Source organism: Lepidochelys olivacea, assembly GCF_965140295.1.
Source record: "Lepidochelys olivacea isolate rLepOli2 genome assembly, chromosome: 2".
Taxonomy (NCBI): Eukaryota; Metazoa; Chordata; order Testudines; family Cheloniidae; genus Lepidochelys; species Lepidochelys olivacea.
The window spans coordinates 111,181,760-111,209,068 of record NC_140412.1 but is presented as its reverse complement, the minus strand read 5'-3'; the positions used below and the strand labels follow the sequence as shown (position 1 = coordinate 111,209,068).

Here is a 27,309-nt window from a genome sequence, read left to right as displayed (position 1 = left end):
CTGATGGAGTAAAATTAGGGGGGATACATTTATCTATTAGCGACGGAACAGGTTTAATTTACCTAAAATTGAACTTTGAGGAGTAAATAAATAATTTTAACCACTTGGAAATACACGAAATAATCAGTTTTACTTACTTACACACACACACACAGAGTCAGGCATCTTAATCTGTTAACTGTATCAGATGTAGAATAAACCACAGTTGCTATGGAGCAATTTATTTACAATACATGGCACACAGGAATACAGGTAGGTAGGTTACCTCTGAATTTAATTTCACTTACAGTACATGCTTTTATGTAATTAATTTTACATATAAATTCAAATGTGTGGTGGTAATCTAGCATGTACCAAATAAATAACACATTCAGTCCTGCACCCTCACCGTCCTTCTGGCCAACAACTGAACAGAATTCCCTTGAAACTCAATTGGTGCAGAACTTCAATTGGCAAAAGGGGCGTTGTTGAGTGACACAGTTGTGCTTTCCTCCCATTAAACCTTCAATACAGTCAAAGGATAGTCTTCTTTACACAATTTAGAATTACAATCCCTTTTAAAAATTATACTACATCAATTAGCTTTTATAATTATTGAATCCAATTTTTATACAATTATTTTAATGGTATTGTTAAGTGATTGTGAATCTATCCTGTTTTGCTCCTCATTTCACAGATTCAAACCTCAAGCACAAACTTCTAGAATTCCTCTAAATTGTATTCTTACTTGAACGTGCATGCAGGCAAGCTAGTGAGGGAAGTTCTGTTCTCTCAGATTCCATCATCTGAGGTCTGGAACCTCCCTTGCTCTCTTTGGTTCAAGGTGACGGGTCTCCTTTCCCTAGAGATACCTGAACTTAGCTTTCCTCAATCCTCATTTTATATACTCCGTATACACCATGAGCAGCCAAAAGTAGGTGCTCTCCTCTCATATCCCTTGGCTTTCTCAGTATATTCCAAGGGCAGGTTAAAACCCCCCACAGATGACTGATTTTACAAGCCACAGGCCCTATTTGCCCTAGTGTAATTTCACTGATTTAAACCAGAGATAAATTCAGTCTCATGTGTTTTATAAACCATAGAAAAATCCATCTGTTTATAAGTCTTCTGAATAGCATGTGCTTCTTCACTGATGTGGTGTGTTTAAAAAGCATAATAAATTTGTAGCTGTGTGTGTGTATGTATGTATGTGTAATACATATAAATGTTCTCTCAAGTAAAGGTGCTCTTGGGAAATCACTGACAGGCCTCTTATTTATCTGCACTCCTTGCACTAATGGAAGGGTCTGCATACTAGGGAAAGATTTCCAGGATGTTGTCTATCTCTCTTACATCTCTGTCCATCAATCACTCTGCGATTAACTCCCCAAAAATAAAAATATCTGCTTGATTTTGGTGAAACTCCAGGATGCTTATGTAGCCATACTTCAGTCATGGTAGCGAATGCTGTCAAAAACAAGAGCTCACCGTCCAGAGGAGAGTGAGGCCTATATGCTTAGCTTTCTGAAAAATTGTACTGCAGCAGCAGTAGTGCATGACTGTTAAAAGAGCCGAGATATTAGTTCAGTCGATAACTTAATCCCCTAAATTAACACTGTCCAATCCTCTCTGTAACGTAGTTTTCAGATGGTAGAAATACCCATCTTGTTCTGAGAGAGGCTATAATGAATTGAAATGGAGCACACGCCAACATTATAGTAGCCTTGTAACAAAGCTGTAAGGCGGCACTGAGTATTTGTTAGTCACCTTAAATTCACCAGCTAGTGTACCGTATGAAGATGCTCTTTGAAGACTTGTCCAGCACAAGCAGGTATTTGACAGATTACCCAAGCTATCAGGCTACCCTGAAGAGGCAGTATGTTAGCTTTTATTTCCTCTCTATGCTGCCCAACCATCCATCTTCATGATGTGTTTATTAATGAGCCCATGCTTTCTTAAACTACATCAACTTGGCCAGAACTCAAATTAGGTCCATTTTTGCAAGTGCTGTTGCTTCCTAAACACTGGATAATCTTCTTTTCTTGTGCACTGACAAGGATAAGTGTGTGTTTCTGTTCTCTTCTGTGTTTATGGTAACCTGGAAGCATGTTCTCTTTTTTTAGGCATGTCTAAAAAAAGCAAAGAAAAGGATCACTTGATGTTAATTTGTTCTTTTTTAAATACATTTTTAAAGTAAGGATTATACATTAAAATTACTGTTAAGAGTTTGCTCAGTGCTAACCACAATTAATTGGAACACCTTCTCTATTCATTTCTCACCAAACTGTGGCTCACCAATAAAAGGAAAATGTTCAACTGTCTTGCTTACCCACTTACCTGAAGTATCACATAATAATAAGACCTAGATACCACAGGGAAACGGAGAACCTTATTTTAAATTTACAGGCTTTGGTGAAAATGGGCCTCCGTTTGGTAATCTTTTTGAAAAGTGACAATCTAGTGTTGGATCACAAACCTGTTTTCACCTGACTTGTATGCCAGTTAAAGTCTGAAATATCTTCATCAAATTGTGAAGTATAAATCTTATTAAAGTCCCAATCCTCCCATCGATCCACACTCAAAACTGCCATTGAGTTCAATGGCTGTTAAGCGCTCAGGAATAATGAGGCTTATAAGAATTTAACAGACATATTGAATAGCAAAGTTCTTTGCTAAGATTAAGACAATATTAAACATTGATGAAAGCTGATTTAGTCTCCCTGAGATTGGACTCCCATGCTAGTAGAGTGTCGCATGTAATTTTTCATCAGGATGGTCACCTCCACATAAGGTTCATTTTTTTTTTTTTTTAAATCACAAAACTTCAACTGCAAATAAAATTTACAGTTGTAATATGTACAACCAGCACGAGCCACATTAGAGACATTGAACAAAATGGGGGCATCTTTTTTTAATGAGTGATATACTTGCTTTCATACTTTCTTCTTAGCAAATTTCTACAAGATTTAGCTTGTCAAACTTTATTCTGAATGGCACAAATTACTGGCAGAAATTGTCAATCTAAAAAACAGGCAGACATGAGTTTAATTGCTCCCTGAAGATATATGAAAAGCTACTTTTAGCTGCAGCTAATTCTCCAATCAGATAGCATTTATGATTTGTGTCACTGAACATGACAATAATACCAATAAAATTTAGCCAAGAAAACTTTAAAAGTGAATGGTGGAGGGTTTGGGGTTTTTAGTAAAACGCACCAAAACTCTCATGTAAGATTCCCAAAGGGGTGAGGGAGAACAGAACCATTACTGAAAAATCTAATTAGCACTTAAAACTTGAGGGACTTGCCTCCTCAAGGTGATGAACTATAGACTTCCTGGTTTTTCTGCCATAGGGAATGGTTTCACTAGTATCATAAATGTTTCATCCCATTCCTGTCTAGCTAGCTTCTAACATGCCTACTCTCTCCAGATCCCCATAACCATCTCAAAGTTAAGTGTGCGGAGAAAAATATATTTCACTCTCGCTCTTCCCTCCTGATAGTAAGGACCAAAGTTTACATTGCATGGTATTCTCATTTTTTCAGGTTGGTTTGTTTGTTTATTTTTGGTTTGGGGTGGGTTGGTTGGTTTGTTTGTTTTTTGTCCGGGGTGGCATTACAAGTGGTGGTGCTGTGTGCAGCCAGGTCAAAGAAGTGGCTTTTGTATTTTGCTTTCAATGAGCTGTAATTCATGGTCAATTGCAAACTACTGATTTCATTACCTTTGGTGTATAATATTACTTTCTACTTCTATACTGCTCCACATCCAGTGATCTCAAAATGCTTTACAGACATATAATGGCAAATACTAAGATTCACAGCATCCCTCTGAAGTAATCATCCCTATTTTACAGATAAGGAAACAGGCAAAAATCTCAGGATTTCAGTGAGGGACGTATCAGGATCGCAGTGTGCAGGTTGGACAATATGCAGCCCATCAGACTGGGGAACATAATAAATGGAGCAGATATCCTGTAGGTCTGTACCTCATTCTTGGACAAATTGTATTTCCAGTTGCCACATTGTGTTTGCTGAGAGCATCCACTGAAGTTAATGGCCTTACTCTGAATCTATACTTGGCGTAACTGGGAGCAGAAATGAGCACATTGGTGCTCCGGAAGGACAGTATGTAGTGAGTCAAACTGGTGTATGGAGTGAATAAATACTTTATCTATTGAGGACTCAATCCTGCATTCTTTGTGCACCCAAATCTCTCCGTGACTTTGACAGAAGTTTTGGGCATACAAGGAATTCAGAATTTGGCCATAAACTAGATATGGAAACCAGCTTCTATTGGTAAATGAAATATTTTGAAAAGGCAAAAGCAAACATGTAGAAAACATTACTTACACAGGTAAAAAAGATGAGCAGCAAGTAAAAAATCCCAAGGCAGGACAGCAATAAAAGTTCCGCTCTGTATTTTTCAAATTTTTCATCTAATCGTTCAGTACAACCTGAAATATAAAATAAATGAGATGTTTTAAAGATGTATTGGTACCTCTGTTCACCTTTGAAGTAAAACATATCTTGAAATGGTCTTTAATCACTAAATTGCCATATCAAGCATGAAGAAGTCAAATACCCTACTATACCTGTTACTTTTAATATGATGGTGCCACTTTGGTTGTGTTTTCCAGCTGGTGCCCACAAGTTGCACCCGTATGTCCCACTGTTGTGGCTAGTAGTGTTTGTGATTCTCAAGGAATATGAGGTGTCACTAGAGAGCTGCAAGGATCCATTAAGTTCTTTTGGATAGTAATATTCCACACCATTCTCAAGGGTCTTCCGTACCATCTCTTCCAGTTCTTCACCATTTCCAACGATCTGGAAAACACCAACATATTTTATTGATAAAGCTACAGTGAGCATAATCTGCTGGCTTTCCTCAGTTTTAGGGGAATGATATTTTATACAAACACAAGCTTTGTTTAAAAAAGAAAATGCACAATATATTTGAAGGGGAAAAATTCCAGGATGATGGTATAATATTTTCTGCCTGCAAATGAAGTGATCCTGCCCATCATGAGTTTTATCTACATTTCCAGTGGTTAAGAATGTGTGTGCGTGCATACACACAAACATGCAACTATTCAACATGGTTTCTTAATCTATCTAATCTGGATATATATCCAGTGGAACTACAATACAATAGAAGGCTGTGGGATAAATTCAGCGCCTAGGAAGCTAACAGAGACCCTAGTAGAGGTCCGTAGAGGAGGAGGGAGAGGGCTGTTGCAGCCAGCCTTCCTTGTGCTAGAGAGTTGTAAGAGCTCCCTAATAGGGGTATGGTGCTGATCAGGAAGGAGGCATGGCCAGTGATTAAAGCTCCAAATCTGTCCTTTTAAGTTCCCTTCTTCAGGGCTTATTATCCACAAAAGGAAGAGCACATGCAATAATTCCCAGGGGCCTTCCCCATTTGAACCAGCAGAAAGAAAGAAGGCACTCCCTTCCCTTAATTCACCTTTGACTCAACTTCCCCTTCCTGTTACACTCCACCCAAACAAGGAGGGCCTGTTAACCTTTTACAGGTTGCAGCGCCTTGACCTTGTCACATGGACTTAAGCATTTTAAGACCTTTTATTACTGCCAGAGTGGTGTATATGGAAATCGGGATCTATACTTCTAGTACAGGAATAGATACAGATCTGGTGGGACTGGATCAACTTCAGTGAAATGAATGGAATTGACATGCTTCCATCAAGTGTGCATTTGGTCCTAGCTCTCTAATGAAATGCAAAATTGCCTATAATGCAATACAGAAAGCCGCTCTGGCTGTCAATCCCTTTGCCCTAAAATACAGGTCCTGCTCTCCTAGTATCTCGGCTACCCAATTAGAACACTCCTTTTAAAATTTTACATATAAGTTTCAGATAATTATATAGATTCTTGTACGTCATCTTGTACAATTTCTGATTTCCCTGACAGCAAACAGTGAGTGGAAAGGTTGGATGGTCTTGTTGTTAAGGCAGAGGACTGGGAATCAGGAGATAGGATGCTTTATTCTTTTCTTATGCTGTTGTAAATTAGGAGAACCACCACTAAAGTCAATGGAATTATGCTAACCAAAAGCTGGTGCAAATGAGAACTAAACAAGGTCCACGAGTTCTAGTCTTGGCCTGACACTAACTTCCTGTATGACCTTAGGCAAATGACTTTGCCATTTGATGTCTCATTTCTTCCATCTGTAAAATGGAGATAATCATGTTTCCCTACTTCACAGGGGTGTTGTGAGGTAGGATTCACTTTTAGCTCTAAAGTTCTTTGAGATGGTCTGGTGTAAGGCATGACTATAGAACTCCAAAATAGTAGAATTATCACTAGAGAGAGACAGACGAGTAAGATGATTTCAGTTTACATTCACCAAAGCACCCTGAGTATGTCTACACTGCACAAACTAAACCCAGGCCCTGACTTAGATTTGAGCCCAAACCTCCCTTCCGTCTACACACAAATCAGTCTGACCTGGGTCAGCAAACATTCAGCAGAGTTCTAGGACTCATGTCCTAGGGGGGTGGGTCAGTGCCCATGTCCTGCTGAGACTTGCATCCAAGCCTTGCTATTTTGCAGTGTGGATGCAGGTCAAGCCGCAAACCCGTGTCAGAAGGTCTGCATAATGCAGTATGGTTGCGTTAGCACAGCTGTGAAACCTGGTCCACCAACTGTAAGCTCAGATTTATAATGCCATGTGGATGGTCAAGCGCAGGTTTGAAAACACTGAGTCTACAAACCTGGTCTCACAGACCCAGGTTTAGTGTGAAGTGTAAATATACCCTCTGTATGGTCTGTACATACAGAATATACTTTTTTTTAAAAAACAGGTAGCTTCACCGCCTACAGTTCCTCCCTCATTTATGGAACTCTGATCATTATTTGGATCCAGATCCTGTTTTATCCAAATCTCTAAATATTGGGAGAAAGGAATATTCACATAAATGGTTCCGATCTTGGCCCATCTCTACTTTACAATTATTATTTTTGTACTTCCTTTATTTCCATGTGGTCTCCTTTTCAACACAGGAAAATACAGTTCTCAGTATCACTCACACTTGAGGGTACAGCATAACAGCCCTGCTACATGTTTTAGGCTACAGGGACATCTGGTGGTAGTTTTAGAGCCTTTGCGTAAAAAGACATCACATTCATCAGTGATTCTATTTTTCCTCAGATGCTTTAAGTAAATAATTTCTCTTTGCAGTCTTTATTTTTATATATATATATATATATATATATATATATATATATATATATCCGTGTGTGTGTGTGTGTGTATATATATATATATTAAAATCCTCTTTAATTGTAAAATTAGCAGAAAAAGATCTGAAGGAATTTAAGGATTTGAAAGTCTCTCTGCATAGCCCACAGTCATTAAAAATAAAGTCAACAAAATATTCAGAGGCAAGGCAGCAGTCATGTTGTCTCTTAAACACATGTCTACGTTACTACTAACTTATTTTTCCCAAACCTAATTAAAGTCACCAAAATGCTACTTCATCATTTTGCCTCCTCCCATGATACTTAGCAAACTTTTGCTAGACAGAACATTTAACACATCAGGTTCCCATGATAATCCAATACTAATCCATGCCAAATTTTCTCCAGGTGATGCCACAACTGCACAGCATAAGGTGGATGACATGGGGTATGTCTAATTAATTCGACACACAGTCAGCGGATGTTGATTCAGGACACTGTAAGTGGCTGCAATCCACACACATACAAACCATCCTGTTCTTTAATCAGCCTCAAAATGTTTTTTGCCTAGATTTGTGTTTCAGTTCAACCCCATGTTGTAGAGCTACCACTGTTGATAGAGCTACATAGCGTTGAATGTTCTTGATAAGCACTTAGGATCATGAAAGAGAGTTGGGCTTTACCTATACCCCTTTTTCTTGTAATTCCTTTACAAGGTTTCAAAACCAAAAGGCACATTATGAATCATTCTGGAACCCACAGAAATATATAATGTTGAACTTATTTACATAAAAATTGATTCATTAGCATACTGGCTGCTGAGAATTACTGAAGCAAGAATTTTGCTGGGAAACAGGGACCTGCAGGCAGTGTTCTTCTGCCTCTCTGCTTGAAATAAATTAAACAACGAAAGAATTTTTAGTTTATTTTTATTGTCCTATTTATTTGGCCTGGGGACAACATTTCTGACAGGCTTCCAACTTTTCAGAACCACCCAGACAGCTTGCTCTTTGTTGTTGCTCATCACCTTCATGGCAATGAGGAAAAGCACGCTACTTTAAATGCTGGGGTAAGAGGCAATCAACACATGGGGATTCACCCATGAAGCTGTGTGCATTTTTCCAAATTCTAGTCCTAACAAAATATAATTTAGTGCCTTTTTTACAAGCGGGGAAATAGGATGGAAGACAAAAACTGAGTCAACCCAATTACAACTTGAATCAGCACATGAATACAAATCAATGGCTCATGAAAAGGAAAGGTTGTCTTTTCTCCAGGGCATATATCAAATTTGATTGACTATAGTTTTGTTTCTGCAAATCATTTTAAATCTTTGGTTCTCCGAAACATTGGATTTGGGCCCCTTTCTGTACTGGGTTTCTTAGGCTCTCCCTACTGCTATGTTTGAACTCTCTTAAACACATCTTTAGATGTTCTAGACTAGATCCGTTTTTTTAATGGTTTTTCATGTAGCGTGGCACCATTCATACCATGCTTAAGCACTGTTCAGTTAGAACTGTACTTAAACACTGTTCACAAACATGACTGGGGAGCCAATGTAGACAGGGCTTAAGAGCTGCAAGACTTCTTACCTCTTTAAAATAATTCTCTAGGGCAAATTTTTACTCTTACACTGGTGTAAATCCTTACTAATTCCATTATTTTGATGGAATTATTCAGGAGTTACACCAGTTTAACTGACAGCAAAATTTGAGGCCTTTTGTCTTCTCTGGAGATAGGCGAGAAAAATGGCGAGAAACCACAATGTAAAGAGTACTTTGCTCCAAAAAATTAGTTCCTTACAGTAATTTGTAGTTACTAGAGCTGGGTAAGTAATTTGTAATGAATAATTTACCAAATAAATGTTGTATTTTTTCTGTCTCTGAATTATCCATACAGATTGCCATATTCTCAAATGTATTCACTATTTAAATTTTGATGAATAATTTGTACAAATAGCTCTTGATCTGTAGCTTGTTTACAAGGTGTTGTTTGTGAATATTTGATATCCAAACATTGATTGAACATATAGGTTACATAATGTGCTTCTGTTCTCTGACTGGATGAATGTAATTCTTAGAATCAGGGGAGAATAATTGCGATTCTAAATTTTAAATTCACTTTCAGCAAACATTCTGTAATAGACTTTCTTTCAGCAAACCAAACAAGGTGCAGTATGGGACAAGAATTGTTCTCTAGATCACAGATAGAAAATGTTTTTTTTAGCTGTTCTTTAGAATACAAACTATAACGTCATCTAACTTAGCTGACGTTAACCAAGAGTGAAATTCACCCAGTGCAGAGGTCCTACACACAACTCCCTGCGCTTTGGGGAAAAATAATCAACTAAACTTAATTTTATTAGATATGTTTGAAAGAAAATGGCTATTCAGTTAACATACACACTCCAGTCTCATCAAATGGCTTTCTTTCATAGTACTCTCCTTAAGCAAAATGGTACATTAAATTGACAATATCATGTCCCTTCATCATAAAAACCGCTTTTTATTACATGCAAAATGGTATTGCTCCAAGGCTGATGTCATAATCAAGATGGGTGTGTTACTATTGTTTTTCTGAGTGTAGGATCATTTGGGGAAATGGTTTCATTTAAAAATTCACTATGAATAATAAACTTGAATTTTTTCGCTGTTAAATAAATTGTTGATCTTAATATAAAAAAAATTACAAGAAGGAATTTATTTTCAAATGTCAAGTGTGTAGTGTCCAGTGGCTAATACAGAATGAGCTGGAACTGAACTGAGACTACCTAGTGGATAAATGTTGGTGTCACGAAAACACCTTCATGGTCACTTGGCACTGATGGGTTTCTTATGAACTTTCGCCGCAAAGATCAAGGACAGAATGAGGAAGAAATGTTTTTTCCCATTCAGTGCTTAGGCTTATTAGTGGAGGGGCAGCATATAAAATAAGATTGTTCTTCTGCTATTATGCTTTACCTAATTTTGAGCCAGAGTCTGCCCCTTCTCCCCCTCTCCCTCACCCCCCCCCTCCCAGCTTATTGATGGTGAGTAGTCCCACTGATTTCAAAGTATTACTCAGTGTGAGTATTGGTCACAGATTCTGGCCCATGTTTAGTCTGGTTCCAATCCAGCAAAGTTCTTAAAAACCCACTGGAGAACTCTACCCCTGGCAGAATCTAGCTCTTAGTGAAGAGAACTATTATTTAGGGCTCTGAATTTATTACCCTTCCCTAGCACGGCAGTAAATTCACTTCAAGAGAAAAGTTCCATGTGACGGTGCATTCTGCTCTGTTACACCCAGGCAAACTCAGTGTGCTCTGGGCCTTACAATGGTGCACAGTATATACAGGGAGGAAAGATGAAAGGAGCGGATTCATCCTCACACCCTTCTGAAACACAGAGACTTCTCCATCCCTGTGTCCCGAGGACATGCAGCACACAAAGGGTGCTGGGATGAGGAGGAGCCATTGGTCTGCCCCACCCATCACACACTGCCCAGATTTGGAGAAGGTAAGGTACTCTTTGCACACATGCTCCACTGCTCACCCTAGAGTGTACCCTTCTCCTCAGCCCCAGCAACAACCCAGTGTTGTGCCCAGATGGCAAAACTGAGTCATGAACTCATCTAAAAAAGTTAAGTATATTTTGTGAAACTTAACCCCCCTCAAAATTAAAAAATTGTATTTAATTTGAAATTTGCCACTAAATTCCTTTTTAAAAAATTTGACGTTTTGAAAGCTTTTTTTTATCGGGAGGAAAAAATGCATTTTCTCCTTCTTTACCCAGTGTAAAAAATTTTTAAAAATAAAGTGAAAGTGTGTTTTGGTCTTTTTCCTACTGCAATTAAATTCTTAAGAAAAAAAACTGAAATTTTTCATTTAGAATTTTTTCAGAGGAAAAAAATTTTTTTTCAAGCAAAAAAACCCCCAAAATTTCTTGCAGTCAAAAAGGCATTTTTCCAAGATTTTGATGGAAATTTTTTGCTCAGCTCTAATTGGGTATATATGCGGATAGAAACTGACCCTCTGTGCTTTATGTAAAGGCATCAGACAAAAACTAACTTAAATATGTTTTCAGATATGTATTTTGGATACTTATCCAAAGCATTTTGCCTCATTTTTACATTATACAAGAAAGAGCTAGAGCGTTAAGAGTTTTTTCCCCCAGCTAAATAAAAGCTTTTCCCCTTTTAACAAAACTTACTTTTAGATCAGGTTTTTCCTAGCTAAAGCACAAATAAAACAGCCAGATATCGACTAGAATTTAATGTGTATATCTTCTTATCCTGTTTAAAATTAATTGAAAGTAAAAGAATGGCTCTTAGCCCTTACAAAATGCTTCACATGTTCAAATTTCTATACAAACAAGAGCCCTAAGAGGTAGGTGAATAAAGTTTTATTATCCACACTTCTATTTTATAGATGAGACATGGAGAGATCAAAGCCACAATTTCACTAGTTTGCTCCCTAAAGTTTTAGCCGCTTAAATAGAAGTATCCTGATTGTACGGATGCTGAGCACCACCCCTCCAGAGGACTTGTCTGTACTTGTGGGTGCTCAGCATCCCAGGAAGATCAGATCACCCTTATGCAGGTCCCAGTTATGAAAAGTGTAGTTTCAGAAACTTACCCAGCAAATCTGTGACAAAGCCAGGAATAACATCAAGGAGCACGTGGCACTCTGCCTAGTGCCTGATCCACTAGGCCCCACTACTGTAAGTATTTTTGAATAAAAACCCTTGCACTTGAGCTAACTGACTTAGGCCCTGAGCCTATGAACCCTTACACACGTCTAACTTTACACACAAGTAGCTTGATTGACTTCAACGGCCTATTCATGCATGCCACGTTAAGCGCATGTGTACTCACGTGCAGGATTGAGACTTTAGCACATTGGACATAGTTGTAGTACTTAGTACTCCCATATTATATTTATTTGGTTTTTGCGCTAGAATATTATTATTATTATTAAGGGGTTTTTAAGATAAAACTTGAAAACCCTGGTATTCTAAAATATCTTCTTTAAAGGAGATCTTAAAAAAAAAAAATCTAAAAGTGCTCCAATAATTGTTAAGAAAAGGCAATGATGTCCTGCGAGGTGTGTTATCTAAGCATTAATTCCACACAAACTGCAGAGGCACATCATCATCCATCATTTTTTAAAAAGCAGCAGAAGCCAAAGATTAATTGCTCGCATTTACGGCACAGTTCAAAGTGACCTTGTACAAAAGATTTAGCCTAACAGCTGTTTGAACTCTACAGTCTGAAATTTCATACCGTTTGTTGGAATTACTTTTTAATTAGCCCTTTGGGGGCCGTATGTGGTGTTCATTGATTAATCCTTCGGTAGCTGTTTTTTAAATAACTGATTAATTCTACATGTGGTTGCCTAGCTGCACTCTGTCATTTGTTTGTTCTCCTTAAAGTGGTGTGGATGGTGAGAGCAACACTCAGTTAACCAAAGGAGAGAGCATGCAGTGGTCTTCATCAAGGGCCAGATCCTCTTTCTTTGTGCCACCAGAGAGGTACAGCGAATCAGTCCTGCAGTGTTTCCTCAGAATTCTTCTCTCACAATGATGGTTCTCAGTTCTGTTCTGTTGTCTGGCCCCACCAGCTCCTGCTCTGGAAAGCACAGTTCCTGCAAGAGCTGTGCTTCCTGGTGCTCCACTGATCAGAACTGATCCTCACCCCTATGTAGGAGGGTTTCTGCCCGCAGTATGGGAAGCAGCACAATAGAGCCTCAGGCTGTTTTAACTTGCACATTTGGGAGCCAGTTTGTCCCCCTGTTTTCTTCCACCCTTAGCCTGCCTCTGTCCATTTTCTTCAGGTCCACAGACCTAAACCAGACCAAGCCCTGTAGAGATGTTTCCCCAGGGTGGGAATCAAGGGAAACATCCCACACAGTTGGAATTCCCCCATTTTACAGGCTCCCAGTGCAGAGATGGAAACATGGGGTATTCATTGATTAATAAATATTTATAAGTAAAATATTTGCTTATTCAGTCTTTAAAAGCGGATGGGGGGAAAAAAGGATCACTGAAACTCTCCAAATCCATCAAGTTGAAGGCCCTCCCTTCTAAGCACTCACTTCCACTCAGCCCAACCCCTCAGGAAAAAACCTGAAGGTAGAAAGACTTTAGATTTATTGATGGACAACTAGAGAAATTCTGAACAATTCTGACTAACTTAGATATATCTTTATGTATGTAGGGACCTCTTCCTGGCCATTCACCAGTAGCACCCACCCACTGCTCTGCTCCCATCCCAAGCTAGGGTGGCTCCTCCAGGTGCTGGCCACCCAACTGTGCTCACTCCCATCATCCACCCCGCACTCACATGGCCCCGCACCACTCAGGTTTGGCCCAGCCGCTCCTCCATCATGGAAGAAGCAACTGGGTCAAATGTGAACGAGTGGTGTTGCGAACTGGAGCAGGTGCTGAGGGCTGCAGCACCAGTCAGTTGGGGGGTTGTTTTTTTTCTAGTGGTTGGGGGGGGGCCTGAAATGGGGGTGTCTGTGCAACTGCACCAAATGCACATTGGTTAGCCCAGGGCTGGAGCAACATTACAGATGCAGCCTTGTGAAGAGCAGAATATCTAGAATAGCAGTGTGGGCATCCTCAGAACTCTGACACAGTGCAGGCTGGTGAGCAGGCAAGGGACACCTAAAGAGTCATGCTCAATCATCTGCATACAGCAGTGTGTAAATATCCTATGGCATGTGACAAGTCATGGCAGGCAATGCCTATGCTACCTTCATGCCTCCACTGCTCTGACAGAAAGATGCTTCTCCATAAAACAACCAAGCATTTCCTATGAGGAAAGTTAGAAGCAGGTGGGAAAGCAAAACAAAATGCATAGTCTTCATAAATCACAGTAACATTTCCTTACTTTATGCCAGGACACTGCCTCATAGGTGACGTGTGGGTCCCGAGGAGCTTCACAGGGCAGCAGGGTTTCTTCTGTACACATCACTGCAACCTCTGGAATGGCCACAGAAGTCCCACGAATGAAACACCATACTGCAAGCACAGGTACACACAAATCATCTTTAAAAAGAGAGGCCTAAGCATTCCAATCTTCAGAAGAATTACTGCCAAAATACACCCTGCAGAAATCAATGAGAAGTAAAATTAAAAATGAAAGCATCATGTTTACCATTGCTCAGGATAACAAGCTGGGTGTAGTATGCCGAAAGCATGGCTTGCTGCTGTCTTGGATTGCAGAGGAGTTGTGATTTGTTCTTTGCAGGAGGAGCTGTGTGAACAGAGGTGAAGCAGCTGCTGTTTCCAGCCTTAGGCAAACCGCTCTAGAGAACGTCAGCAGGGGTATGTCCCAGCCAAACAGTTTGAGTCTGAAGTCCCCAGATGCAGGGAAAATCCCTGAGTGGGAGTGTGAAGGCTCCTCCCCTTAACCCTGCTAGGGCTCCCCCACTTCCCCTTTCTGTTTTTGCTGATGACGTCTCCTTTCCTGCCCCTCTCCTTAACAGGACTGAACAGAAAAGTAAAATTACTCACTGATGACAATAGGTGTCAGCAGTGAGTGCTGAATATGGTATAACTGCAAGTGCAGCCAAGGACAAGCCGTGTTCACTGCCTTTTCAGAAACCATAGTTAAACCCTCAGATTACAACACCAGGGTGACTCCATAGCCCAGGCTTTAAGGATATATCTACATGGGGAAATTTACGGGCATAATGAGACTGGTATAATTATGTAGCTGTAGTTGTATTGTTAAAATTCCCCATGTGGACACTCGTATTCCATTTTTTCTGGTTTAGTTTATCTTGTGCTGAAAGCAACAGAAGCCAGAATATGGCACTCCTATTCCAGAAAATGGGTATTCACATAGGGAGTTACACTAGTACAACTACAGCAAGATAATTATACCAGTAAATTTTTCCCTGTAAATTTCCCCACATAGACAAGCTCAGATGGTTTCTGTCAGAAGCCCAATTCGGACACTCCGTTCTAACTTTCTGACGAAGTTATTTCCTTAAAATTGTATAACCCATTCTCAGGGCAGACTTTTTGGGGAAGTTTGAGGTTCATCAGAAAGCATTTATGAATCATAATGCTTTAAAAGATGCTGACATTTTTGAAAATGGTTCAGGTTCTTTTTGTCCACTCAGAACTCAAGGGATTTACCGTAAAACCTTCACAATTGTTTTATGCGCTGATTTTCAAAAGCAGCTAATTTTGTATGTTTAGCACTTCTAGAAATCCAGGCCCGCTTCCCCTGTGGAAGCTAGCCCTGCTAGTGCTATTTTACCATGTTTTTACTTAGTTGGATATGATACATATATTTTCATCTGTGCGTTATCGCTTCTGTGTGACGTCTGGTAAATATTACAAGCTTTACTCTACCTAACCTGAGCTTTTATTTTTAAATGAGTAATGGGGATATGATGCCTAACCACATTTGTATTGTACTGGGAGATACATGGATGAAAAGCAATAGGTGATGTTTAATTTAAATTATAATTTCTATTAACAGTGTTTGACAGGGGAATATGTTCCAATCCTTTTTCTTAACAAAGTCAATTTTCATCTGGGAATTTATTTGTACCCTTTTCTGTAAACAATCATAACATCCTTGCTAAAGGGAGAAGAGATGGAATCGGGTATGAGAGGTATCCTTGTTGCTACTGCTGGAAAAAACATTTCTCCACTTAGCTCAAGTCTGCATGAGGAAAAAGCATTCAGTTTTAAAACATTTTAATTAACACATTTTAACTACCGTGACATTAAACAAGACTTTTCCCTTAGTATAGACTGTCATTTAAAACACATTAGCTAAAATGTTTTAAAACATGACTTGGTCCTGTCTAGACTAGGGTGTTAATTTGTGTTTAGTATCAAGTTAGTTAACACATTTCAAAATATTATTTTTTTCCCCTAGGATAGTTATAGCCTCAGACAAATCCTTCTCTCTTTCCCCCTGCAAATATTTATAAACTCAGTTGTCTGTCATCCTCACAATAAAATATACGGACAGTCTGCAGGGGCCATGACAGCAACCAAGCAAGGTATGGAAAAAGAAAGTGAAATTTTATTTGCTTTGACTGTGGGAGAGCATTCTGCTTCTAAAATTTCCCTTGCAGGGATTTTCCCTTGTGGAAACTTTGAGTCTGACTGTACTTTCCGATCCTGAACACTCTTATATGTACATGATTATTGATTCTGTAGCACAAACCTACCCCTCATCTTAAGCATTCTGGTGGCTCTTGAGTTTCATTTAGAAGTAATCAAAGCTTAGTAGGACTAGTTTAGGTGGGAGACTACTGAGAATTATATTACTTTTTATCAGTCTGTGAGATGAAATAAGTCCACCTCTTTGCAGGGCTGCAACTAATTGCAGGAGCTGCATGGTCAAATCCAAGAGTGGAAGTTGACCATTAATTAAAATAGAAACAAGTGTGAAAATCCAAGGTGTCATAGAGAATGCTGAAAAGTCTGGGATTTATTGAACGCTGACAGTGTTCAATAAATATTAGTATCAGTTCATTCCCTCCTAATCAGATATTGGTTTGCTAAGATATTAGTATGATGCACATGCCTGATGATGTGGTATGTAAATTAGTTTTCATCCCTATGTCTGCCTGATAGACACATCTCAAATTCCTTTTCAACTCCATATGGTTCTCTACAAGACAATGACCACCAGGAAGCAGCTTGGGACTTCAGAACCCTGCCTGGTTGTTCCAGACACACTTGCCAGTTACAAACTCAGACCCAGGTCTGAACAACGTCCCACAAGCGGCAGACTTAACTGAAAATGGCTTAAGAAGTGTTTCTGTCTCCAACACTCAGATGCCCAACTCGCAAACCCCAAATAAATCAGTTTTACCCTGTATAAAGCTTATACAGGGTAAACTCATAAATTGTTCACCCTCTATAACACTGATGGAGAGATATGCACAGCTGTTTGCCCCGCCAGGTATCAATACATACTCTGGGTTAATTAATAAGTAAAAAGTGATTTTATTAAATACAAAAAGTAGGATTTAAGTAGATCCAAGTAATAACAGACAGAACAAAGTGAATTACCAAACAAAATAAAACAAAACATGCAAGCCTATGCCTAATACAGTAAGAAAGTGATTACAGATGGAATCTCACCCTCAAAGGTGTTCCAGTCAGCTTCTTTTTACAGACTAGTCTCCTTCTAGTCTGGGTCCAGCAATCACTCACACCCCAGTGGTTACAGTCCTTTGTTCCAGTTTCTTTCAGGTATCCTTTGGGGGTGGAGAGGCTATCTCTAGAGCCAGCTGAAGACAAAATGGAGGGGTCTCCAAGGGGTCTAAATAGACTTTCTCTTGTGGGTGGATACCCCTCCCTCCCCCTGTGTGGAATCCCAGCTACAAGATGGAGTTTTGGAGTCACATGGGCAAGTCACATGTCCATGCATGACTCAGAACTTACAGGTAGCAGCCATTGGTCACATGCTACCTTGAACGTTCTTAGGTAGACTTCTTATGTGGATTGGAGTCTTCCAAGAGCCATTGTCTGTTAAGTGTTTCTTGATTGGTCACTTAACTTTCAAATCCCTTTCTATAGAAGCTGACCAAATGCCTTAATAAGGCTACTTAAAATCAAACAAGTACACAGCCAATAATCATAACTTCAAGCACAAGATCTAATCCGCACAGACACACCCCTGGACCCCTGACCTGGGATATTCTATCTACTACCCAAGATCCATAAACCTGGAAATCCTGGGCGCCCCATCATCTCAGGCATTGGCACCCTGACAGCAGGATTGTCTGGCTATGTAGACTCCCTCCTCAGGCCCTACGCTACCAGCGCTACCAGCACTCCCAGCTACCTTCGAGACACCACTGACTTCCTGAGGAAACTTCAATCCATCGGTGATCTTCCTGATAACACCATCCTGGCCACTATGGATGTAGAAGCCCTCTACACCAACATTCCACACAAAGATGGACTACAAGCCGTCAAGAACACTATCCCCGATAATGTCACGGCTAACCTGGTGGCTGAACTTTGTGACTTTGTCCTTACCCATAACTCCTTCACATTTGGGGACAATGTATACCTTCAGATCAGCGGCACTGCTATGGGTACCCGCATGGCCCCACAGTATGCCAACATTTTTATGGCTGATTTAGAACAACGCTTCCTCAGCTCTTGTCCCCTAAAGCCCCTACTCTACTTGCGCTATATTGATGACATCTTCATCATCTGGACCCATGGAAAAGAAGCCCTTGAGGAATTCCACCATGATTTCAACAACTTCCATCCCACCATCAACCTCAGCCTGGACCAGTCCACACAAGAGATCCACTTCCTGGACACTACAGTGCTAATAAACAATGGTCACATAAACACCACCCTATACCGGAAACCTACTGACCGCTATTCCTATCTACATGCCTCCAGCTTTCACCCTGACCACACCACACGATCCATTGTCTACAGCCAAGCTCTGCGATACAACCACATTTGCTCCAACCCCTCAGATAGAGACAAACACCTACAAGATCTCTATTAAGCATTCTTACAACTACAATACCCACCTGCGGAAGTGAAGAAACAGATTGATAGAGCCAGAGGAGTTCCCAGAAGTTACCTACTACAGGACAGGCCTAACAAAGAAAATAACAGAATGCCACTAGCCGTCACCTTCAGCCCCCAACTAAAACCCCTCCAACGCATTATTAAGGATCTACAACCTATCCTAAAGGATGACCCAACACTCTCACAAATCTTGGGAGACAGGCCAGTCCTTGCCTACAGACAGCCCCGCAACCTGAAGCAAATACTCGCCAACAACCACATACCACACAACAGAACCACTAACCCAGGAACTTATCCTTGCAACAAAGCCCGTTGCCAACTGTGCCCACATATCTATTCAGGGGACACCATCACAGGGCCTAATAACATCAGCCACACTATCAGAGGCTCGTTCACCTGCACAGCCACCAATGTGATATATGCCATCATGTGCCAGCAATGCCCCTCTGCCATTTACATTGGTCAAACTGGACAGTCTCTACGTAAAAGAATAAATGGACACAAATCAGATGTCAAGAATTATAACATTCATAAACCAGTCAGAGAACACATCAATCTCTCTGGTCACGCAATCACAGACATGAAGGTCGCTATCTTAAAACAAAAAAACTTCAAATCCAGACTCCAGCGAGAAACTGCTGAATTGGAATTCATTTGCAAATTGGATACTATTAATTTAGGCTTAAATAGAGACTGGGAGTGGCTAAGTCATTATGCAACGTAGCCTATTTCCCCTTGTTTTTTCCTACCCCCGCCCCCAGACGTTCTGGTTAAAGTTGGATTTAAACTTGGAGAGTGGTCAGTTTGGATGAGCTATTGCCAGCAGGAGAGTGAGTTTGTGTGTGTGTGTGTGTGTCCCTGGGGGGGGGGGGAAGGGGAGGGGGTGAGAGAGCCTGGATTTGTGCTGGACATGGCCCACCTTGATTACCATGCACATTGTAGGGAGAGTGGTCACTTTGGATGAGCTATTACCAGCAGGAGAGTGAGTTTGTGTGTGGGGGGGGTGGAGGGTGAGAGAACCTGGATTTGTGCAGGAAATGGCCCAACCTGATGTTCACTTTAGATAAGCTATTACCAGCAGGACAGTGGGGTGGGAGGAGGTATTGTTTTATGATCTCTGTGTGTATATAAAGTCTGCTGCAGTTTCCACGGTATGCATCCGATGAAGTGAGCTGTAGCTCACGAAAGCTCATGCTCAAATAAATTGGTTAGTCTCTAAGGTGCCACAAGTCCTCCTTTTCTTTTTGCGAATACAGACTAACACGGCTGTTACTCTGAAAAATGATACATGCATACAAATAGGATGAATATATTCAGTAGATCATAACCTTTGCAGAGATATGTTACATGGCATATCTAGCATAAAACATATTCCAGGTATGTCATATTTACTTTCATAAGCATATTTCCATAAAGCATTATGGGGTGCAAGATCACAGTGGTGACAAATCTGTCTACAATACTTTTGTTCCTATGTTGGCACCCTTCACATGGTATGTGAATGCTTTTTTTCATATTTTAGAACCCCTGCAGAAGCTCCAGTTTCTATCCTTAGTAAATAAGTCTTGGCAATGGATTTAGACACCATGTTGCTGGAAGAGGGCTCATGTTTACTCTTTGCTGGGATTAGAAAGAAGGCAGTTTAGACAGTAGTTTTGTCCTTAGTCTCTTTGTGTGCCGAATGAGAGTCCGGATAATTATAAAACCCTTGAGCAGGAAAGAGAAACCGTTTCTAAAGGAACAGCTCAGTGTTGTACCCCTTCCACTGATAAAAACAGAATGGCTTTTGTTTTATGTTGCAGAAGGTGACTGCTTCTTAAAAATGTATTATGTTAAATGTTAGAACGCACAGGCACTCTCAAGACTCTCAGTCAAATGAATGTTCCTAAGAAGCTATAGAAATCCACAACAGCTAAACTGAAAGGTGTTGCTGTATTTTCTGGGGCTTTCCAGGGGTGGAGTCGCTGGGCTTCCACTTAGTCACAGAAGGTGCTTGAGGCTATCCATACCAATTAGTTATAGGTTAGTGAAGGTTGCAGGGCTGTAACTAATGCAGTGCATGTAGATTACTCATAATTAGTCTTGAAAGAATTAAATGTTTATGGGTTAATATTGGTAAATGTTGATTTTATCATTCATACCCAAACTGATGAATATTTCCATCAACTATCATCAAAATTTACAGATAGGGAAAGTAAGAAAAATGCTTTAAATGCTTTTTATTTAAGGATATTAACATTGTATGTTTTGACATGTCATGTTGAAAATCTGTCTTTTAATGGTTAGAAAGCTTTAACTTTTTTGTATCTCTTGTACTGTCATTAAATAATTGTCTGATCCCTTTTGTCTGACACAACTGAAAATTTAAATAGATGAAAATTGAAAAAAGTGTATAACCCATAACTTTGCACATCTGCAAACATTTAAATTGATTTTTTCTCCAAATTGTTAAAAATAAATGTTAACATTATCTATTGAAATGATTAAAACAATGAAAATTGAAATCTGCCAAGCCTAGTAATAATCTGCAGTCTGCACAAGTTTAAGGGCAGACTTTTCTTTATGCCTGTTTGGCAGATGCTGATTTATATTCTGCTTTTCCACATGCATGGATAACCTATTAAATCAGTAGGAATCTGGGCAAGTTGAAAGAATTGAAATCTGATGTGTGGCTTGTGACGAAGTGAGACTGTTCTTAATGTTTCCTCTGAATAGTGTGGGGGTGCCTCAGTTTCCCCTAGGCAGTTCTTAAGTATCTAGGTGGTGGGGTAAGGGTGTATGATCATTGCAGAGCCCTAGAGGGCATGTGTGTGCAGGAGTCTGGACACAGAGAATGGCCAACACCCTGTTTCCTGGCAACTGATGGCCTGGGCCCTTCCCCCCTGCAAGGTGAGAGCTAAAGGGTTGGAGAGCAAAGGAATCAGGTGACCTTCTGGCCTAGGAAAGGAACAAAGCCCAGAGGAGGAGGGGCTGGAGGGAGTTTCAGTTGGGGGCTGGCTGGGACATGGAGTGAAGGGCAGACGTGGTTGTCTGGCTCACTGCCCCCCAAAATGGACCCAGCTGAGGGGTCCTGTTCTCTGCACCTGCAAGCTCTGTTTTAGACCATGTTCCTGTCATCTAATAAACCTCTGTTTTACTGGCTGGCTGAGAGTCACGTCTGACTGCGAAGTTGGGGTGCAGGACCCTCTGACTTCCCCAGGAGCTCTGCCTGAGCAGACTCGCTGGGGGAAGCGCACGGAGGGGCAGAGGATGCTGAATGCTCCGAGGTCAGACCCAGGAAGGTGGAAGCTGGGTGAGCTGTGTGTCCTGAAGATAGGCTGCTCACAGAAAGGCGACTGCCCCAGAGTCCTGACTGGCTTCATGGGGAGCAGTTCCAGAGCATCGCCCAGGGACTCCGTGACATGGCTTGGAGAGAATTTTGCCATAATGATGAGCATCTACTAACAATGAAGTCAATGATAACATGGCTTGGAGAGAATTTTGCCATAATGATGAGCATCTACTAACAATGAAGTCAATGATAACAAAGTGGTTTTTTTAAATGACCACTGATATATGATACCTACATTTTTGGGTGCCCATCCTGAAACATGTTAGGCCTGATTTTCAACTGTGTTGATTGACTTCAACTGTACTTGTACAGCAACTCTGAAAATTTGACTCAAAGTTTAATTCCAAAATTGGGGTACCCAAAATTGAAGACCACTTTTGAAAATGTTGTTCTAAGAATTTTAGCCACTGACTTCAACTGGAGCAGGAGCACAAGCAGGCCCTGTATCTATATCACCCTGCTTAGCTACACAGGTCCATGTTGTTGGCCATTTGCACCTTCTGCTTTCATCCCAGTAATACTTTGTTTTTTTCCATCTCTGTTGAGAGGCTTACTCAAATTCAGAGAGAAAACCACAACATGAATAATGCTAATGGAAAGTGTAATCTGTAGTCTACATTCTGCCAAGCAAGAAAGAGAAAGTGTTGATTCCTTTTCATGGCTGAAATTATTCTGATCAAGGCAGAATAATATTTTATGGAAATTTTGCCTTTCTAGTACTCTGGATACCCCTCACTTCCATGGACGTTAAAGAACAAAATGATCTCATTTCAAAGGTTTTAATATATATATATATATATATATAAACTTTTTACTTTTATATTATTTTAATGTACTGATAACTCCCCCGCTTCCCGCTGCCTCTCAAACCAAACTAAAGCCCTGTAGCCTGCTCCCCAGATGGGGAATATAACAAGGTTCAAGCTACCATGAGGAGACAATGGCAGCACAGAGAGCAGCGAGGACTCGCAAGAGCTATGGGGCACCTGACCCCTCAGTGACCTTCCCCAGACTACATGGGGCTGCAACCCCCACCTCCCCATAGGTATCCTATAATGGTGCTAACCTTCCCTGGGGAGACAACAACAGCTGGAGTATTCAAAGGTAGAGGGAGAAAGCACCCAGCTCCTCTAATGACTCAAGACACTCTGGCCCAAGACTATGGGGTCCCTAGTTCCACAGTGGACTTTTCCTCCCCAAGGGCTACTTATAACAAGACCCTAACTTCATGAGGAGGCAGCACCATCAGGAGCAACTGGACAGGAAAAAGAGCATCCGGCTGGGCCCCCCAACTCTCTGGAATGGTTACCCCAAGACTAAGGAGCACACACGCCCCCACAGCCTTCCTCCCTGCCTGGGACCACAGAATGAGAGTGCTCACTTTGTGGTAGCGTCAGAAAAATTCTGTGATGCATATGACAGCTGGAAAGGGGAAGCACTGATTTTTTGAGTGGGAGGTGAAGGAAACAGGTGGTGCGCAGCTCAGCAGTAAAAAATGGAGAAATGAAAAATGGAAAGCTTTGGCTAGGGTTGCTGATGCACTGTTAATCTAAGTATAATATTTCTAGACTGTATCATAGGCAGCGGCTTCAGTAAAAGTTTTTTTTAAAAAGAGAACGTAACATTGTCAATAAGTAATTGTAATAAGTTGATGTGCTTAGTATCATCCTGGCTACTTTGCTTTGGATGTTGTACACTTTTTCCTCTGCTTCCTTGGCCCCTTTAAATTGTAAGCGCTTTGGGCCAAGGTTGTATCCTCTACTATCGGCTTTTGATTGTATTGACGTAAGGTCCTTCTGATCTCTGAAGAAGAAAACAGACACAGCATTTTTGAGCCATGGATCCAATAACATAGACAGGATGTAATCATGCTCATGCCATGTTTCAGTGAAAGGCAGGGAAAATTGTAGCATGCTGTGGATCAAGGGTGATCACCTACCTGCTCTTTCCGATGGGTTATTGAGTAAAATCTTCTCCAGTAGTCAGGTGAGTGGCACAACTTAGCTGAAGCCAGTATCTTCACAGTTCACCACCACCACCACCACCACCACCTTGGCTGCATCCTCAAATAACCTTAGAGTAAGTTAACATAAACTCACCATCAGGAGCCATTCAACGAGCACAAGGTGCAGTCAGGTACCTACCTCAGAAACTCTTGTTTTGCTACATGCTCCTCTAACAGATATTCCAGCAGGTGCTGAGTGGAATTTATAATCAATAAAAGACCATTAACGTCTGTAATGATATGTCAGGTCTGGGGAGAAGAAGCAAATTTAAAAACTCAGCTTGGCTGATAGCTTTTGGGTGGAGCCAGCTACAGGGATAGAGCAGCAGCTAGAGGAGCTAAGAGCTGCATGGTTGAAGGTGTGAAGTGCAGATTTTATTGCTGACACACACTGATCTGTCCTGGGTGGGTCTGGTCAGTCCTAGTGGCTCCATAGCCAAAGGAGCCAGGAAAAGAAGTGTCCAGTGCTTGGGAAAGCAGGTATTATGCCTCACTCCTTGATATTTTTCTCTGGGAGAAGGTGGCCACAGGGGTGGAGAGGTAGCCGGAGGAGTTATATACAATAGTGACTGGTGCTATATAAATACCAGGCAGACAGGATGAAGATCTTTCTTTACTGGATCTCATTCCAAATCTCTCAAAACCACAGCTATTGCCCCCTTTCTAAAGTAAAACCTCACTGATACTGGCCCCTTCCATTCTCAGCTGTCACTGTTTCCCTCCTGCTCTTGCGTCTTATACTGTTATTGTGAGGTTGGAAAGGGCTGGGGTTTCTGCCAGTCTGTGCTTTGTTAATGATTCTGGGCTTTTGATTGGCTATATTGTTTTGCCCAGGTTTTATTCATTTTTAAGGTGTTAGACTTCCTGGTAAATCGTGAACTTTATGTGACATGTAATAAATCCCACATTACTCTCTTCAGCTGGTCCTATTTAAAATACAACAGGATCTACATTTGATACTGATTTTGGTTTGATTTGTTTGTCTCCATTTGAAAAAGAACATATGCTTCTTGCACATTTCATATGACATAAGTTAAGTATAATCTGGAGAGTATCTTGATCCAAAGATCATCCTCTCTGGTCACACCAGTTAATTATAAATTGCTTTATCGTTTCTCTATCTCTTCTAACATCATAATAAAGGTCAAAGAGCCTGATAGTTGGGAAACTGTTTTTGATTTCTGATTAAACTTTTACCAAACATTTAAATAGCCATTTTGGAATGTTTTGCTTCAATGGTGTGCAGAGGATAACATCTGGATTCCCACATACAGTAGTATTGAAAATTTAATTTGGAAAGTAGCCAAATCTTTCCAATAAATTGTTCAGCAACCTTCGCCACAGTTAATATTTGAGTGGTCTCCAATATCAATAACATGGACGTTGGCTTTTCTGAAAATTGTATTTCCTGTGTGATTTTAAACTTTTTTCTAAATTCTGAAATGGCTGAACTTCTATCTGTTTCCCTTCTTATTTCACAAGTAGTAGTCCCACTGATCTAGGAATAAAGAAAAGGAGTACTTGTGGCACCTTAGAGACTAACCAATTTATTTGAGCATGAGCTTTCGTGAGCTGTAGCTCACGAAAGCTCATGCTCAAATAAATTGGTTAGTCTCTAAGGTGCCACAAGTACTCCTTTTCTTTTTGCGAATACAGACTAACACGGCTGTTACTCTGAAACCTGATCTAAGAATGATGGCACTTGTGCACAGGCCCTGGTACAAGCACTCCACTTCTTTGGCTGGGTGACCTCAAGCACATATGGTATCTTCCTAAAGAATCTTCTCCCTAATTTCCCCCAATGCAGACTAGCAAGATCATGGTGGGCAGGAAAAAGCTGTGACCTTTCCTTTCCATTCATGGCTAGTAAGCAAAGCTGTAGGATCCTCAGTGGTGGTTGTTGGATGAGAAATCCCCTGTAGAAATCTCCCTGAATATGGTGGTATTAGCTGTGTCATTTAGCCTACATATACCTAAAGCAGAAGGGAAACTAGAGTCACATGAATCTGAGAGCAAAACTTTAAAATGTCAAAACCAAATAAGGTAGAACATGACATTTGTTTCTTGTGCTTTGTTATGATGCTTTCAGGTCTAAGGATTATCCAATGGCTTTTCAGGGAGCTACGTTAGTGTAGCTAGGTTAGACCTGCTACATCTCAGACTCTAAAAATCTATATTTTTGGCTCATCTTGGGGAAAAAGACCAAGATATTTTTTCGGGGAGAAAGGTAATATTCTTCCAGGAATACCAGTTTCATAATGTTATTTTCCAGATGCTGTCAGTGTCAATTACTTGTTTTAGGTGAAGGAAAACAACAAATCAAGGTGGAATCAGTCAAATCTCCATGAGAGAGTATAGTGTGTGTCTTCCCTCTCTAACGTGCTGCACCAACTCTGCCTCATTAAATGGCACTTGCCTCCGCAGACAGCAGAGTCCTAGACATTTAAAAGTGCAGAATGCAGAAAACAAAACTGTAACCATTATAGTACAGATCTACATATGCCACACATACATACTTTCAGATTTTGCAGGAGCAACACAAGCTGTGCAGTTTTAATTGCTGACTGTCAAAGCAGAATGTTTTAATACTGAGGTTGGTATACCTACTATCAATGATGCTACATTATTTGAATGGTAAATCAACAGATGTCAAGAAGCAGTGGTATGGTAGGAAATGCTTTTCTAGCAGAATCCTAAATCTAAAATGGAAGGTATAATTAGCTACAGGAATTCATAGCATCAAAAGTTGCCTTTCCATACATGCACTCATATTTTTGGCAGGGATTTGGTTTTCTGTTACATCTCTCCTGCTGTCTTGTATTGCACAATATTTTACAAATGCTGATTTAACGTTCTTCCACACCCTGAGAAGACCTGGCTTTCTCCTCACATTACTGTCTGCTTTGTCTATCAGGACTGGACCCTCAGTAACAAGAGTTTTATTTTGGGATAAGGAAGTTGAAGGGTTAGTATAGTCATTGTCATTTTCATTTTAAACATAAAATTTGTTTTGACAAACCAACTCTAGGTGGCACCAGCACACTGTCTGACCATAGACTGGATAGAACACAGAAAAATACTGTTTAATGTTGCTTATACATAGGCAAAAATAAATAGCATTTCCAAGCAAATTTTCCAGGTGATCTGACCAGCACCAAGCTGTCAAGAGCATTCAAGGCCAGATTCACTCCTAGATTGTTGGCTTCCTCTGATACCCTACATTGAAAAGATTAATCCAAAAAGCGCCTACTTGTCAAACAGTTTAGACACACCTTTGTGTGTT

The 27,309-nt window shown here is 40.4% G+C and overlaps 2 protein-coding genes across 2 annotated transcripts in view; one reads left to right on the top strand and one right to left on the bottom strand.

Moving 5' to 3' along the window:
- Positions 1–257: 257 nt before the first annotated feature.
- Positions 258–14,545, bottom strand: CD83 (CD83 molecule). Its single transcript, XM_084620323.1, has 5 exons — positions 14,309–14,545; positions 14,042–14,172; positions 4,570–4,801; positions 4,328–4,431; positions 258–2,108 (listed from the first exon to the last, which is right to left on the bottom strand). Exons 1-5 carry the CDS (start codon positions 14,349–14,351, stop codon positions 1,935–1,937), a joined length of 684 nt encoding a protein of 227 aa, XP_084476449.1. The 5' UTR covers positions 14,352–14,545; the 3' UTR covers positions 258–1,934.
- RNF182 (ring finger protein 182) overlaps positions 14,105–27,309 on the top strand; it is a 60,269-nt gene continuing 47,064 nt past the window's right edge. The window contains exon 1 of the mRNA XM_084620322.1: positions 14,105–14,184. The gene's annotated coding sequence lies outside the window, so the exon portion shown is untranslated. The remainder of the gene's footprint in view (positions 14,185–27,309) is intronic.

Excerpts from the sequence above, each read along its gene's own strand:
- CD83 (XM_084620323.1), bottom strand. The coding sequence starts at position 14,351 with ATGCTTTCGGCATACTACACCCAGCTTGTTATCCTGAGCAATG. Across the intron at positions 4,802-14,041 it reads AGGCAGTGTCCTGGCATAAA|ATCGTTGGAAATGGTGAAGA; the intron begins GTAAGGAAATGT and ends GGTGTTTTCCAG. Across the intron at positions 2,109-4,327 it reads TGCTCATCTTTTTTACCTGT|ACATGCCTAAAAAAAGAGAA; the intron begins GTAAGTAATGTT and ends TGCTTTTTTTAG.